Here is a 17,144-nt window from a genome sequence, read left to right as displayed (position 1 = left end):
TTACCATTAGGCCACCAGCGCGCGGCGGCCGTGTGACGTCATTTCCGCCAGACACCAAGCTCACAAATATATATATATATATACATGACCGTAAACTCCACACGAGATTTCATCCCGCCTGAGCCCTTTGAGGGACAAAATTATACACCCCGCTACGCTCGGCCTTCGGCCTCGCTTCGCGAGGAATAAAAATTTCCCCAAAAATCATTTAACCGCCTTTGTGCCGTGGATATCTACATCCATCTGTGGACATGTCATTTTTGGTTGAAATCATGTTTTCAGTGCAAGAATACTAATTCTTTTGATTGTAAGTTCTTTTCGCTGGGAACTCGGAACCTGGGAACCGTTTATTTCAGGTGTCATGGAAACACGTCTGTGTCAAGGACAATCGTGATAACTGGTAATGGTTATGTCAAGCTTGCAATAGCTTTTGCTTTTCACTACAAATGACACATCTGTTGCTGAAAAGTAACATTGTATATTTTGATACGGGTTAGATGTACACTGTCTCGGTTCGTTGTTTACACAAAAAACGCTTTCATTCTCGTGTGTTTCCATACATAGTGCATGGAAAATTCCCTAACTATGAACAAAAAGACAAAACAATAACGGCAACTTATTGTCTGGAGATAGAAATGTCTTAAGTAAAAAACGCAACCGTTTAACGCGGCTAACTGTTTCTTGTCAACAACAATCAATTGTCGCAAGTTAAACATGCTACTGATAAGAAAGAAACAGGAAATATCCACTTCATACATTATCCCTTCCACTTAGTGCACAGAAATGGTAAATTGTACATAAAGCTGGCAATGCAGGCATTCTCATTTTTTTTTTTTTTTTTACAGACTCCGCATTTTCGGACTCCGCACTCCGCACTCCGCGTTTTCGGAACAGCCTACGATCTGCTTTTGTTATGCCACGAAATCATTTTAAACAGCCAGCGGAAAGGCTTATTATTCTCTTTAACATTTTAAGGTCACTGACCAAGGTCAAATGTAGAGGCTCATCAAATAAGCTCAAAGCGTACTGCTTTGTTCTTCTGCAGTCAAAAATCAATTTAGTTGTGTGTTTTAGTAGTTTATGAGGTGCTTGCAAACTTTTACGACAATATAGATTTTTCCGAACATTTTAGTAAGGTTAACAAACCATTTGACATTAAATGGTCACCAAGGTCAAAGGTCCCAGTCTATCTATTAGGTAATGCACTAAGCCATGTTCCTTTGCAGTTTATGAAATGATTGAAAGCTTTTTAATACGACCAAATAGACGCCGAGTTTTCCTCTTAAGCGTTTCAGTAAGAAATTTTAAGCTTTACTAGACATTTCTCACGGTGTGACGTTATTGACATTTTAGTGACGTCATGGGTCAAATCTGAGGTGCTAGGTCTCAGTGGCTTCACAGTTTCATAATTTTAGGTAAAAATGCACAATTTGCCTAATTTTTTTGGACCAAGCTGCTGTACTAATCGTGATTTATCAAGTCTAAAACACTTGACTGCGCTTCATGTTTTAATCACTCTTGCTCGTTTATTAAACAGGTGCGTTTACACGATAGAGAAAAAAGGACCCGTCAAAAAATTGGTCCGGACCTAACCGCTTTTGTAGAGAAACAGTAAAAAAGAAAGTAATACCAGCCGAACTTGTATTATTTTGCAAACGGGCAATGGAAAAAGTTTTTTTAGCCATCCACGGCCTCGTATCCCTACAGTATCGACTACCGTATCCCTACTGTAACCGACAGAGAACCGAGAGGACAGGACTCAGGACCATACACCACGTACCTACCAGAATTCGGGCGACACACCGCTGACCGAGCAGCCGGTTGAGGTCTCGAGGGTCAGTTTCTTTAGAGCCAACATGGCGGCTTCTGGAGAGTTATTCGACGTATGTGTTGTAGGTGCTGGTGTGGAGGGAAGCTCGACAGCTCGATACCTCGCTTCAAGAGGGAAAAAGACTCTTCTTTTGGAGCAGGTATTACCGTATACGTTGTTTCTGTATCTTAAACGGCTAGGCAGCAGATCTAGCCTGTGTACAGCCGTCCCGCTCCCCTCAAAAAAATCGGGGAGTGACGGATTTTTTTTATAAGCTTATTATAAAGTCTTTTCTGAGGTTAGCAGGAGACGTTTGGCAGATCAGAATTTTAAGCCTAAATCAGTAAGCTTATAAATAAAGCACTGTGCAAGATCACCATGCTCTCCAGAAACATAGTCGGGGAGTGGGGTGGGAGGGAGGGAAGGGAGGGTATAAGGTGGTCCAAACTTGCACACAGTAGATACCTGTCATCAGCTAGTTACACTTGCTCTCTGGATAAACAGTATTTTCTATTATATTGCCGACATTTTCTGTAGATAATTACCATCATTCATGACATGACAGAACTATAAAATTGAATTTGCACAGGGCATAGCCTTGTTGATAAGTGGCTAAAGCACTACATAATGATATATGGTGCTATGGTACTACATGTATACTATTAGTATAAACATTATTAGTATATACCAAAGCAGTGGGTAGGGTTGTTAGCACACTGATTGTCTACTCAAACTCTGAAAATCCTTTGATTCCGGGCTGGAATTGAACCCGAGCCACATTGGTTGGAGGCGAGCGCTCTCACCACTGCACCAACCCCTGCTTTCCTGCTTCCCTGAAACAACTATTCCCCTCCCCTGCAAACATAGAAATAACTCCTTAACTTTCACAACAACCCTCCAAGTTTTTTTTTCCCTTAGTGGCCATTGTAGGGCTGTCATTAAGTTTTCAAGCAGCCGTCACATTAAAGTTATCACCCGTAGCATTTTGTTCTGTGTGCAAGTGTAACATAATACCAATCAACATTTTCACCCGTAACATTGAGTCAACTCAGCCGTAACAGGTGTTACGGGTTACGGCCCTTAACCCCTGACTGCTCAAGTTTGGTCGCCGGTGAAAAATTTAGTCGCTAAATTAAGCTCATGCTTTCAATCCTTTTTCTCAATTTTAGTCGCCAGGCTGGCATCTTCGGTTCCAATTTAGTTGCCAGTTCCAAAATTTTAGTCGTCATGGCGACTTAAAATGAAAATGGTCTTAACTTGGAGGGTGGCACAACAACAAATACTTTTTCTGAAAAAGTTCACATACATGACTTCTAGATCTCATTGTTCATAAAAATTGCAACCTGATGGCTGATCAACATTACAGTGATATAATAATAATTATGCTTGATTTCTTATGCAACTACAGTAATAATTGTTGTCACTTTCGCCATGGAAAAGACTGAGAAAAGTTGCTTTACCTTATCCATATTCTGTGATTTATGTCAACAGTGTACTTGTGAGTTCTGTTCTATCAGAGTTATTTTTTTTTTTGTGGTTTGCCTGTAGTTTTCACCAGCCATTTTGGCTAGTAAAAGCCCAAAACATACCAGCGAAAACTTATTTCTCCTCCCGTGACAAGTTGGCTACTGTTACTCACAAGCCCTGATTATTGCATTCATTTTATCAGTTTCCACTTCCCCATTCACGTGGCAGTTCACATGGTCATAGCAGGCTAGTGCGCTATGGTTATCCAGAAGCATTTCATGCTGCATTGATGCCAGAGGCATTTCAGATGTGGGATGAAATTGAAAAAAAAATCTGGGAGAGCCCTTATCAGGTTTGTTTGATTTTCGTTTGGAGTTTGTTTTGTTCTTTCCAAAAAAACACTTTTGGATGAATTGTTACGTCCTTTCTATTGCCTGTTCCAGTTCCGGGTTGGGGGGGGGGGGGTCCTTGAGCTTGGAAATCTGGGAAGGAGGGGGGTACTAGCAGTCTGGGAAATCCAGTCAGAAGGGGGGGAGGTCAAAAACTCTTGCCATCCATTGGGGGTGTGTGTATTTTTTCTGGAATAACCCATTGTACATAAGTTGAATAAAGACTCTTGAATAGAGAACTTAACAATTATAATAACCATCTTCTATAGTTTCCTTATGATTTTATGTAGCATACTGTAAAAACTATTACATGAAAGTTGAACCTTTTTTGTTTTGAACAGGAAATGTGGTTTATTGACAATAGATGATCCGCCCTTTGCTGATGTATCAAAGGTAATAACCAATGTGCGACATGTAGGACAAGAGTGTGTACAGCTTACAGCAGATGAGATTAACAAGCGATTTCCAGGATTAACTGTATCATCAGATCAATATGGGGCACTTGAGCCTTCTAGTGGACTTATCCAAGCAGGTCTTGCCGTTAAAACACTGCAGGTGAGTCATGCATGTTGTTGTGTTATACAGTATGAAATCTAGTCATGTGTACACTCCATATTGAACTCTGGGTTTTGGGTGGCCTTCTATCTGAGGAAGATTATCCGATCAATTAAAGGAATGATGCTTTTTCAGCTTTACTTCACTTTTAGTTAGATGTTGAGACACCGACAGCATTCGGTCCTGGGGGTTCCTAACACCTTTAAAAACCGTAACACAATACTTTTGTTCATTTGTAATAAGATACTTTTGCTTTTCTTGCATATGCTGTAACATGATACCTTTGTTTTTTTCATGGCACATCAATGGTAGTTGTTTTAAAAACAATTATTTCACGAACCGAATAATGTATCTGTCAATGCGAAGCAAAACCATGCCACCCCCCCCCCCCCCGAATACTTGTATAACTCATCTCATCTAGGTCTTATGCAATAATTTAGACACATGCTTTGTGCTGGTATTGGTTTTTATTGGTTTCTGTTGATATTCCGTATTTCTTTCTCTTACAATTTAGCAACAATTTGTGGAATTTGGTGGAATTTTGCATGACGGTGAGAAAGTACTAGATATTCAACCTGGTTCTGTTGTCAAAATACAAACAACCAAGAGCTCTTACAAAGCAAAAAGTGTAGTCATAACTGTGGGTAAGCTCTTTAATATGCAAACCTAATGTTAGTTTAATTATCAGTATTGGCATGTCTAATCTAGTCATAAGTAATTGTTGAGAATCACCAGATTTGCAGCAATGCCATTTAAGTCTGCCTCTCAGGACCACTTCAATCTGTTCATTACACTTCAAATTCCAGGCCAAATGTCTCTGGCTTGCATTCATTGTTGTTACCATGGCAACTCCTGCTGTGTTTTATGCTGTTTTTAACTGGAGTAAAAAAAAAGTTGTTATTGTTAGTCAACGTTCTTACAAACTCACCCTTTTCAACTCCTTTCACTTTGTTTCAAGAGGAACACCTTTATTTTGGGATGTTTTTTAACCTTGTGAAAATTCAAGCAACAAATTGTTACTAGCCTGTGTACAGCCGTCCCGCTCCTCTCAAAAAAATTGCAGAGGGGACGTCTGTGTTATGGCGTTCTTAATTGTGTTCCGCTGCGGGCAGTTTCCCCAGAATGTGTGGGAAATGATCTGATTGGCCCTTACACAAAAACCATTCATAATTGCCTTTAATTTATGTGGGCGATAGCTTATGGCATTCCAAATTATTTTAGAGTGCGGCGAACATTCGACCTTTACAGCCTTTTGCATCTCACTTGTTTCTGAAGGCGACAATATGCAGTATTATTTAAAGCCAAGACAAGTTGGAAAGAGCCGTAATGAAGACCGTGGTCTTGAAAATTTCTGCGCTGTAGTTTGAAACCTCTGTAATTTGCCACATCTTTCGTTAGTACGGTTTGTCTTATCTCATTTCGATTTAAAATGTTTGGTTTGGAAGGACAAGCTCTGAAATTTATTCGTGAAGGCGAATGACTTCTTGGATTTATTACGGTAATTGTGATTCTGGGCCTGGCCGTTAACTAATACTGTTGCACAATGTGTTGTACGAATGACACATTTTTAATTAATATTTGTGTCTGGCTTCGCCGAAAACTGTTGTAGCTGTACTTGGAGAACGAAGAAGGTTGGTTAAAGAGATGTTGTGCTGTAAATGTTATGCTTCTTGCATTTTATCGATCTAGCGCTTTGTCTCTTGAGCTCAATGATTTTCTATCTCCCTTGTTTGTTGTGTTATATTTGGAACTGCATGATTCAAATTCGGTCATCCGGATATCCGATATAATAATTTGTGTGAAATTTAATCCGATAACAGCAGGATACTGGAACACAATTAATGACGCCATAACACAGACGCTTTTTTAGGCCTCCGCAATTTTTTTGAGCGGAGCAGTATGGCTGTACACATGCTACTGTAGATATCCTTTGCTATTCACCTCCGAGCAATGCGCACGTGAAAATTGTAATCTTTGAAGGAAAAGAACTAGTCAAAAGTGATTCTTTCGGGCAATTTTATCTCACTGTTTTAGTCTATACTAAAACAACTATTCACCTCAGTGTCGGTAGCTAGTGGTGGATATTTACATCGATCGCCACCTGCACTTAATCAGTGAATTGTTGTTAATTTTTTTTTTCTTATTTGGAATTAAACCCAGTGTGCAAAGAAGTTAGTGTTCACTAGCCTGGGGCAAGTGGATTTTGCAGTCAGGCTAGTGGTCAGGCTAGTAAATCTCATATTTTATATTATCTGCAGGTGCTTGGGCAAACAGAGTTCTGAAGCCTCTTGGGGTTACAATACCACTTAGTGTAGGTTTATTATCTTTTACATTTAACACCAAGCTCAGAAAAATTGTTTTTCTAACATGATATTCTTTGTTATAGATATAAGCAGGTCCTTAGACTTTTTAGCCTGAAATAAAGTAGGTATTCTTCTTAAAGAAGAATGTCACAATCTATGGCTACCCCACCAAAATTGTAGAGGAATACCACATGCCCCTTATCGATATAACTGAAAAGAAGGCAAAAGGACATTCTGTCTACAAAAATATTTAAGCAAAGTACTGAACTTTGTGGAGTGTGGAAAGTGATGAAACACTGTTGCGACTGTTCAATATACTATCTCCTCAGTCTTTTCCTTCCAACTGCATGGGCATTAACAACTTGATGAGAAGTTATTTCCAATTTAACCACTCAAGTGCAGCATGTCAACACCTATTTATTTAAATATTTTGTTCTATTAGTAACGGTCTAAAGCTCACACTGTGAGCAATTACTGTTCTAGACAGTACCTGCCACTTTGAAACGGCTTTACCGTTATCTTTTGTTATTGTAGTTTTACTTTGTATACATTTATATTTTTGTATTTGTAGCTTGGGTATATATATAGCCCTAGATTTTAAATTCTCAATAAACTGAAGATGGCATGGGTCATGCCGAAACATGTCTTTAAAATGTTGTTTTGTGTTTTTGAAATTAGTTAATCCTACGTAGGTGATGGAAAAAGAGCCAGATATCTAAAGAGGGGGGGGGGACAGGGGGGTCAGAACCTCCCGCCTCCCGTACCTTTTACTCCCGCCTCCCGCCCTTTCCGTAGCTGTTTTCTCCGGTTTGTTCCATGTCCATCGCGAAATATAGTGAAATGTTACGAAATTTTACTCGTTTTCTCCCGGTTCTCGCCACCTTCAGAATCCCGCTTCCCGCCCTCTCTCCTCCCGCTTCCCGCCCCTTTTCTCTCGGGCTCCCGCCCCCCTGTCCCCCCCTAAAGAGTAGAGGTTCATAGGTTATACTAGGCATTGTGAATTACCCTTTGGGTTTCACTTGTTCAGATTGTAATGGACATGTTGTGGTTTGATTTCCAGTTACAGCGAATGAGTGTTTGTTACTGGCCAGTAACTGAGCCTCACTTGTACTCTTCTGAGAAATTTCCTGGCTTCATATTCTGTACTCCCTTTGGAATAAGAGACATGCATGTTTATGGATTTCCTGTGTTTGAATATCCTGGCCTTATAAAGGTAAACCTCCACTAAAGATAAAATAAGTAATCGTAAGTTAAAAATAAAATAAGTTATAGATAACTAAAGTTACTGTTATTAACTTTTTTGTGCTATGTAAAACTTACAGCAGTTATCCAGTTGACTTTTATCATACATACTTTTCTTCTTCGCCTACCACCTTGAATAGCCCTGATAATTGCAGAGAGTGGAAATGTATGTTTTTTATGCTTAGAACAAATAAAATGTCTTTTTGTTGTTGTTGTATCATACATTCATTTGTTTTTAACAGAATGAGCAGCAGTTTAATAGGTCTCTCGATCTTGTCGACCCTGCTGGCAATTTTTTTGTTCTGTAGGTTTGTCCTCATAGGGGTGTAGAGATACCTGATCCTGACTGCAGGGATGCTCCAACAGAACAGAGTGATGTTAACATCGAAATAACGGCTAAAGTCATTAAAACTCACTTTCCTGGCGTAAAACCAGAACCAAGTATTGTAGAGACCTGTATCTATTCGGTAAGTGTGGACCTCCTCCGTGACATTACTTTTGGTAATAAATTTATTATGTGTAACTTGGCATTCTGAGAGTTCATGTCTTTACTGTCAGCAATAACATTGTTGTAACCTCTTGTAAACCCTTTAAAGGAGTATATGGCTTTGAACACTTTAGTTGGGAATGCATTGGGATTTAGTTTCACTTTATCTGTGCTAGGTATATTTCATAGTTATAGTTTAATAACTGAATGCATTAACAAAATACCACGAGCAGCACCGAGCATTTAAAACAATGCAACACAATAATTATTATTGTGCACATGATTTCTGTTTATATTAGCTGACTTAGCTATGAAGCTTTTGTTTTTATTGCCAGTTCAGTCACTGAAAAGTATCACCATCTCTCCAAAATTGTATTTCACTCAGCGGTGACACCATTGTTAATCATGTAGTTTTTGTGATAAAGAAACTACTAAAAGAAAATAAGCAGAACTTTAATATTGTTTCGTAATTAAATATATTCTATATGTTGAAAATTCTATTTATTTCAAATGTAGCAAGCGTTTGCAGGTTGACTAGGTGGCTGAGTATGTATTTAGACGTCACCCTCTTGAAATGAAATTTTGAATTTTTTAGTGTCGTACACAGGCACACTTATATGTCACAGTTTTCCCACTTAAAATAACAAATTCGTTGGAAGATCCTGTTCCAACATATTTTCAAAGAATCAATGATCCCAGACCCTTTTCCCCAACCAAGTTTAATTTGGTACGGAGATTCAGCCTCCCATCAGACTCTGATGCAATCTAATTCCTGTGCCTTTGTTGTAATAGGTTACTCCTGATCACTTGTTTGTGCTGGATAGACACCCTGAATTCCAGAATATTATAATTGGTGCTGGGTTTTCAGGTACGAGAATAAATATTACATTTTCAAAAAATGACAGGTGACCACAACATAAGTCAGTATGTAAACATATAACAGGGTAGTTGGAAGTTTAAGATGGAATCCACCGGGACTTCAAGTATTTATTGGACAAAATTAAGTACCAAAATAAGTAACATTTTATTACAAACTTTCTTATCAAAAAAAATTCTAATAACACCAGACATCAAAAACAAATTTTGAAATTCCACTGAATTCCGCTGAGTCCTTTAAAAGCAATTTAACAAAATGGCTACAGGTGTGATTTTACCTTTAGTTTACATGGTTCTTTTGAACTTTGAAATTCATTTTCTCAGGCTCTGATAAGAAATTGTTGTTGGTGTTGTTGTCCTGGATAATTACTTACATCTTTAGCTTTCAAAAAGGCTGGAATATAAATTAGGTGACCAATTTAAATTTGAACAACCAGGTCCCGGTGGATTAATCAAATTCCATAATAGGAATGGGTTATTTGTCATTTGAATGTGATACTCTTAGAACTATTTATTTGTCAGGTCATGGATTTAAAATGGCGCCTGTTGTCGGCAAGATCCTGTCACAGATGGCTCTTGGTGAGAAGGTGCTCTATGATGTGCTGCCTTTCAGGCTGTCCAGGTTTCAAAGTTCCAGTCGAATGAAATCTTCACTATAAATATTGCAAATAAAAATTTTAACATGTCCTGTTTTACTTGCTTACAAATCATAGAGAAGTTTTACAAATGGTGATGTTGTCAAGTATTTTATATTAGACTTTAAAACATTCAATAGCTGAACTAGACAGTATTTCGAAATACTTAGCTAGTGTATGAGGCAATTATAAATAAATGCAGCACACTGTTATAACATAACAGAAACTGTATTTTCTCTCGAATTTTAGAGTAGCTTAAAGCTAATATTGTTAATATCAGTAGCTAATATCTTCAAGAATACAATAGAATAGGTTACAAAAATACGTTACACTCAGAAGAAACTAGTATTTACAAATACATAGCGAAAAATGCATATAAAAGCAAAAAGCATCTTAACAAAGGAAATGCCCTGAATGTTCCTCTTAAACTCCTCGTCCGGATAGAGTCTGGCAGCACATTCCACTGAGTGTCAAAATGTAACTGCCTCGAAGATCAATACGCACTACAAGCGTTTTTTATATTTCTTAGTTAATTAGTAAACACGAGAAAGCCAGAGAAAGCTGACCACCAACTTTTCAAAAAAAAAAAAATCAGTGGTTATGATAACCTCTCTTGGCCTAGTTGTTTGAAGCTTGTGTTTTGTGGCGTTTGAGATTAGTCAATGTAAAGGGAGGACAGAAAATATAAACAGAAAACCTTACTGAAAATTAAAAACAACTCGAATTGATCAAAATTCACGGTAATCCTTGATTAGGTTAATCGTCTTTTGAACAACCCGGCCCTGTACAACAAATTAGGTAGATCACGTTGCCAAAAATAAATATGAATGAACATCTTTATTTCAACACAATGTATTTTCAGCAAGCCTGGTGGGGTCGTGCATTTAAAATATTTACAAATGTGGGCGTTAGCCTTCAAATGTAATTTAGCAATAGTTTGTAATTGAGATGAACTTTATTACTGTAAGAAGTTGATTATTCCTATAGCTGTTGTATCCGGGGGTCAATTCAATAAAACACTTACAAGTGTAATTTGCAAGTTGAGCTATTGTTTTAGAGGTCGAAAACAAAAGCTACACTTGTAAATTACACGTGTAAATGTTTTATTGAATTGACCCTAGTTTTATTTTTTTCAACATTGCAACATTTGATTTATATTTTATCAATATGTAGCTCATGTGGCATGACAATAAAAAGCTCGAGAAAGCCTGTCCGGGACAAATATATTTTTTTAATATGTTGTTCGCGTGCCAATAGCGTGCCCAGGAGACTGGTCACAAGTTACAGTACCCTCCCCCTCCCTCTCTGCTTGAACCTAACATTGAAAGCACAAGTGTAATAATAAATGATTCACACACAGGCACAAATGTGAATGGCACCTGTCATTCAAACTTATGTTGACAGTCACTGTCATGCCAGTTGTTTTACAGCAGCCTTCCTGGCTATCTGTCAGAGGAATTAGCGCGCATCCAGAGGCGTGCAATGCGTATAATTTTCCCAAATTCAGGATACAGAAAGGCATTAGAACAGGCCGGAATCCCTACCCTAGCTGGCAGGCGTGATTTGCTTTTTAAGAGCCAATTTAATGACATTGTAACTACAAAAAAACACAAACTAGATAATCTGCTACCTCAAAGGCCAACCAACAACCAACAACTTCGAAACAGGAGAGTGTTCGACACGCCTGTATGTAAGACGGACCGTTTTAAAAATTCTTTTATTATATGTAATAGTTTAAATTACATTGTATAGATCGCTTTTAATAGTTTTTCATATATTTTAATGTAAATAGCTTTTAATACTTGGCTTCACACTAGAGCTTATAAGTATAGTCTAAGTGCACTTGGAACCTACTTTGAGTGTGAAGGGGTAAAACGTACTTACTTGAACTTTTCTTGGTGACCATGGAAACTTTCGTAGTTCAAAGAAGCCGAAGTACACCGCCAAGTATGGTCTACACCACACTTGAGAACGCACTTGACCAATAGGAAATGGAAGCCAACTGAAAGCGCGCGCGTGTAGCGTTGTCACGATTCTGAAAAACAACTTGCCAGCTGAAATCAGAAGAAATTCAAAATGGACGGCTGGTGTTCGGAGGAGCAAGAGTCTTTTATGTAAGTTAACAAAGAAAGAAAAGAAAAGTCGATGCATATGGTTAGACTTATAATAAACTTATAATCCTATTTTAACTTTCTTTTTTTCAGAGACGGCTTTAACCATCGGTTTTCATTTCTACCACGAAATGCGGTTCTTCAAAACCAGCCACACGTGCAGCCACTATTTCAACCTGGCCACTTCTTCGCGCCGCAACAAATACACTTTATCCCGCCGACTCCTTCAAACAATCCAGGCAAAGAATCGTCCAAAGGAAAAGCAAATGAAAAACAAAGCCAAAACCAAAATCTGCAGACTGGTGCGTACAGGAAACAAAAACCTTCTGCATGCGTGAGCTGCTCGTTTCGAAAAACTGAAGTCATCCTCAGCCAGAGTGCGCGCAGTAATTTGGAACGAGATTTACGAGAACTTCAAGAGCAGCTGTGATGGAAGTGAGCGTACTTTGCCGCAAGTTAAGAAGAGACAGCAAAATGGAATACGAATTTAAACAGCCAAGTAAAACTGGCGAAGAAGGCCTGAATAAATCAAAGAGAACTTTCCCTATTACAGCATTTTTGACCAAACAATGGGCTACCGTGACAGCGTGGATCCCGCCAAGATGAAAATTGAAAGTTCTTCAATTGTACCAAGTGCATCCGATGCCGAAAGTACTCCACAACCCACTTCTTCAGGGGCAAGGGAAAGGAAAGAATGTTCCGCAAGTACCGCCAGCTCGGAAAACGAAGACAGACCTTCAACAAGTGCTGGCATGAAACGTGGATGCAACGAGGCGCGTGGTAAGGAATCACGGGAAGAAGAAACGAGGAAAAAGTGACGAGAATGTTGGCACAGATGACTGGAGTGCGTTCAAAGAAATGTGGGAGAAAAGCCTTCAACAGGAAAATGAAAGGTTTGAAAAGTCAATGAAAAAGTTGCAAGAGAATCAGAGGATGCAAATGGAACAAACAACATCCCTTTTATCCGGATTTAAAGATTTAATGAAGGATTTGTTGACGGAATCGAGACAGTTAAACTCTGTTCGTGTAGTGTTCTCGTTTTTTTCTGCAAATTAGTCATTTGAACTTACTGAGTTGAAATTTAATTTAACAACGTTTTTTAAACTCATTCTAAAATTGTGCTTATAACAGAAACGATTTTTTCAAGCTTTAAATATTCATCTGTTCACGTTTGATAAGTTCAACTTTAGCTAACTTTTAGTGGATAAAGTCCACACAGTCCGCTTGTTACAGTTTTGAACCATTTTTGAGTTATTTTTTCAAAAACTCTTTGTCGTCGTGTCCTTGTTCGTCAGTGGGTCGTGGTGTGTGTTTGTCACCCTCGTGTCTAGTGGGCTAAGGGGGCCGGCGCCCAACGCGCGGCCGCTCGCTTCGGCGCACCGGCCGCTCCGCCGGTTCCACACGCGCGCCCTCTCCCTCTCTCGCGGTTCGGGCGGCACGCTGTTGCGGTCTCGGGGGCGCTCTGACTTGTATCTTTGGGTGCGTGGCGCCAGGCGCCGAGGGGGGGGTTTGGCTGGCGGGTTCGTGTTGGTTCGTTCAGAGGTCTCATGTAGTGGAAGGGCAGCAAAGGCGCGCGGTGCACAAAGCTGCAAACGCTAAACAGAGCCTGACATTGATAATTGATTAGTTTTTGTTTTTCAATTAATGGAAATGATAAACAGTCTGAGTAAAATCACGATTGTAGCATTGCAATGACGGGGCCGTCTTCCCTATAAACCATCCCAACAGACATACCAGTTTCACCCCCACCCCATAAATTGAATCTCTCACGCAGCGTGCCTATGTTTATAAGAGTTGTTGTAATTACACGCGTTGTGGAAGACACAGTAAATCTACCGTGAAAAAGAAACCCATTAAATTTCAACGAATGAACACACTACCGCTTGTATTAGTTCTCGTTTCACTCTGAAAGGAGACAAGCATTCATTGACTTTTGTTCGGAATAACTTGTTACTGAACCCAACGTATTCAAATCAACTACAAGTTATCCCACACAAAGTTCTTAAGTAATTATCCGTGATAACACCAACAACAATTTCTTATCAGAGTCTGAGAAAATGAATTTCAAAGTTCACAAGGTATAGGAAAAATCTCACGTGTAGCCATTTTGTAAATTCGTCTTAAGCGATTCAGTGGAATTCAGCGCAACTTCAAAATGTGTTTTCGATGTGTGGTGTTGTTAGAAAAGATTTCTTTTGATAAGATATTTGAAGCAGTAACAAAAAAGTTTGCAATAAGGTGGAAATAATTCTGGTACAACAATTTTTTATCCGAGTCTGAGAAAATGATATTTAAAGTTCACAAGCTATGGGCAAAAGCTTACATCTTTTAAGCGATTCAGTGGAATTCAGCGAAACTTCAAAATGTGTTTTCGATGTGTGGTGTTGTTAGAAAAGATTTCTTTCGATAAGATATTTGAAGCAGTAACACAAAAGCTTCCAATCAGGTGTAAATAGTTTTGGTACATAATTTTGTCCAATAACTACTCGAAGTCCTGGCGGATTTCCTCTTAATAATGTATGTCCACAAGGCAAGAACAGATAGAATTCGGCTTGTAGATGAAGCGAATGAATTTGTCTAACGAAATGAAAACCGTTTTGGTAACTTTGACAACTTTGGTAAAATTACTGATTTAGTTTCGGTTTGCCCAGCCCACGAGGAAGGTTTGTTTTGCAAACTGAAATACAGAACAAAGTTTCTTTTCAATATATTATAGTTTTTTATCCACTTTGTTTATTTTTGAACGCTTTAGCCGTCAGGATCAGTTTGCCGTCTATATTTTCCGTTTTAACTAAGTTACTGATCCAGATCTTAATAGATCCGTAACCACTCATCGGTTGGTCGCTGTGGTGCAGTTTTTTATTATATTTGTTTTAAAGGTGATTATTGAAATTTCCCTTGTTTCTGATGTTTTGTTATGGTAGTTCAAATTTGGTGGTATTTGTTAGCCTGATAAATAATAAAATAATTCACTGCGTCTGGTATATTGGGATGCATTGTTAGCCATTCTGGGACTCCCCCCTCCCCCTAGACGGTAGGCATTTCCCCGGGGGGGGAGTCGCATATAAAAGGAACGGGGATGCTTGCCGTCTCGCTTAAGGGTGTAAATTTCGGATTTTTGGTCTCAATAATGCTTTGCGGATAACTTTAAATTGTCGATTCCCTCTTGTTTTGGTAGATTTGACTTCCGAAGCGCAGTAAAAACGAATTCCCAGGATTCTGTGGGTAGATAATTCCATTACCCCAGAGTTCATCCCGGCGACTCACCGCTGACCAATTAACGAACTTTAGGCTGGAGATTAAATTGCTGCGAAGGCAATATAATAACTAACCTTAATTTGGCTAGCTGGTGCTGGGGTCCCAGAGCTCAGTATCCTGTGCAGTCAGTAAAGTGCAGGTTGGGGTCGAGAATGACATTTTTTCCTTTGCGTGCGACAAGCGATCGTAAAAAAGGAGCCACCTCAATCCTAGAACGATGCAGGAACCATGAAGCCAAAAAACAATGAAGAGTACGGTGTTCAGTTTACAGTTTAGGAAATAGAAAGTTACTGGAAATAAGAAAGTACAAACTCAGGTAAAAATGTACTACAGTCGCCAATTAAAATTATGGAATGGACAAGGGCTTTAGTGAGATACAAAATCTAGGAGTACTTAAAGATGATTTCCAGTCCGTACTGCGCAATCTCCGCCTGCAATGTTTGTGAGTCTCACAAACAGAAGAATGTTTACTAGCAAAAATAAAAATTCCGGTACAAAACTTACCTTTTTCTTCATTATTAACGCCAGATATCCTTGCAAAACAATAATAACGAGTAAAAGAAGCTCGACGGTATTTCAAACGGACGTTTTAGCTCATCGGGAATTCTTGAACGAAACGATCCGTAATGGCGAACTAAAAAACTTCATGTACAGTATGTGGTCCTTGGTCCGCGAATAAAAGTGATAAACTTGAATATCTTACCTGAATCAAAACATTATCGGCTGAAATTTTCCCTGAAGATAGCTTTTATGATTCTCGAGTTAATTCCAGAGTGGCAACTTTCCTTATGAAGTATTTTTCTTGTAATTCGAAAAAAGGTGATCGTGTTCGCTGGCCCTTGGTCCGCGGTTGTGGTCCTTTATCCGCGAGTCACGTAAACAAAGTGAAAATTACTGTAAATCGCAATAATTTTTAAAAAAGTTGCAATGTTTTAGCAATATTTAAGTTATTCTTTTCTATTTTTGACATTTTTAAGCTTCAGTCTTGCTGGAAGTCGTTGTTAGGTGCGAGTATAAAACAACCAGTATAATTCTTCAGATTTCTTTCAGACCGAAGTCTCCAACGAAACCCGCGTCTTAATTTCTTCTCTTTATAACTCTCCAATTTAATTTTGAAACATTTGAAGCGAGGATAAATGCCGTAGCACCAATGCGTGCACCCAGTACTTAATATTTTTCTGAATGATCGTTGTTTTAGAACACTTTTTTAATTCACAGTCAAAAGTCACGGACCAAGGACCCATATGCGAAAATTGTTTATAACTTTTATTAGTCGCTAAACCGAAAATTTGCAACTCTGCAGCAAATTTCTTCGCAGATTCTGAAATCTATTGATATATTAACCTGTTCTCCAAAAAAAACACGTTATCCCGTTGCGTTTTATCTATGCACTAGCTTAGTAAACGCGACCATGTAATTAACGGACTCGCGAAAAGTTGAAATTTCAAGAAAGGCAAATTTACCTGTCTGTTGACAAGCGTGAATTTCGCATCGTAACTGACAGTAAAAAAGCTGAAAATTTAACATACCAAAGAAGAATAGTCAAAGAATCATTGGAAACATTCATTTTTTGCCGAAGTTTAGATATCGAGGAAATATTAAATCATATTCGAAAAAGTCGCGGACCAAGGACCTCACGGACCAAGGACCACATACTGTACACTATCACCGAAGTGTAACGTTTCAACGAATTCAAAACAAAAATGAAAAGAAACCCTGAGTCTGCGCAGTACGGACTGGAAATCAGCTTTAAATTCCTGGAAAGAAACATTTCTTTAAAAATCTCATACATCTACACAAGAGAAAATGATCCTCTCTTGATCTACATCTGTAGCTGTATTTAATAAATTAAGTGTGCAGCTCCAGGAACTCACTTTTACAGAAATAGGAAAGGAAAAGTTTCAGAGCGCGAGAGGTGATATGGTACAAAACAGTGGCGAATCCAGACCTTCAGGTAAGTGGGAGCCCCGATTATCCTGACTGGATAAGAGGGGGGCCCGCTCTCAAAAAT

General features: G+C 38.8%; 2 protein-coding genes across 2 annotated transcripts; both read left to right on the top strand.

The window, feature by feature from the left end:
* The first annotated feature begins 1,820 nt into the window (after positions 1 to 1,820).
* Positions 1,821 to 10,975, top strand: LOC144647361 (peroxisomal sarcosine oxidase-like). The gene is given in 10 exon segments (XM_078507164.1): positions 1,821 to 1,970; positions 3,480 to 3,602; positions 3,604 to 3,629; positions 4,008 to 4,221; positions 4,736 to 4,865; positions 6,480 to 6,532; positions 7,585 to 7,737; positions 8,075 to 8,233; positions 9,046 to 9,121; positions 9,652 to 10,975. Coding segments are annotated over 10 exon segments (1,185 nt in total). The 5' UTR covers positions 1,821 to 1,856; the 3' UTR covers positions 9,789 to 10,975.
* A 138-nt stretch (positions 10,976 to 11,113) lies between these two features.
* LOC144647362 (uncharacterized) lies at positions 11,114 to 12,909 on the top strand. The gene is made up of 2 exons (XM_078507165.1): positions 11,114 to 11,878; positions 11,969 to 12,909. Exons 1-2 carry the CDS (start codon positions 11,841 to 11,843, stop codon positions 12,303 to 12,305), a joined length of 375 nt encoding a protein of 124 aa, XP_078363291.1. The 5' UTR covers positions 11,114 to 11,840; the 3' UTR covers positions 12,306 to 12,909.
* The last annotated feature ends 4,235 nt before the right edge of the window (positions 12,910 to 17,144 follow it).

This window comes from Oculina patagonica, chromosome 3, assembly GCF_052425735.1.
Source record: "Oculina patagonica isolate OP01 chromosome 3, crgOcupat, whole genome shotgun sequence".
NCBI lineage: Eukaryota > Metazoa > Cnidaria > Anthozoa > Scleractinia > Oculinidae > Oculina > Oculina patagonica.
This window is presented reverse-complemented; position numbering and strand designations above follow the sequence as displayed.

Bases quoted from the DNA above. Each gene is read 5' to 3' on its own strand.
- LOC144647362 (XM_078507165.1), top strand. From the start codon at position 11,841: ATGGACGGCTGGTGTTCGGAGGAGCAAGAGTCTTTTAT. The intron at 11,879-11,968 runs GTAAGTTAACAA...TCTTTTTTTCAG, and splicing joins GAGGAGCAAGAGTCTTTTAT to AGACGGCTTTAACCATCGGT.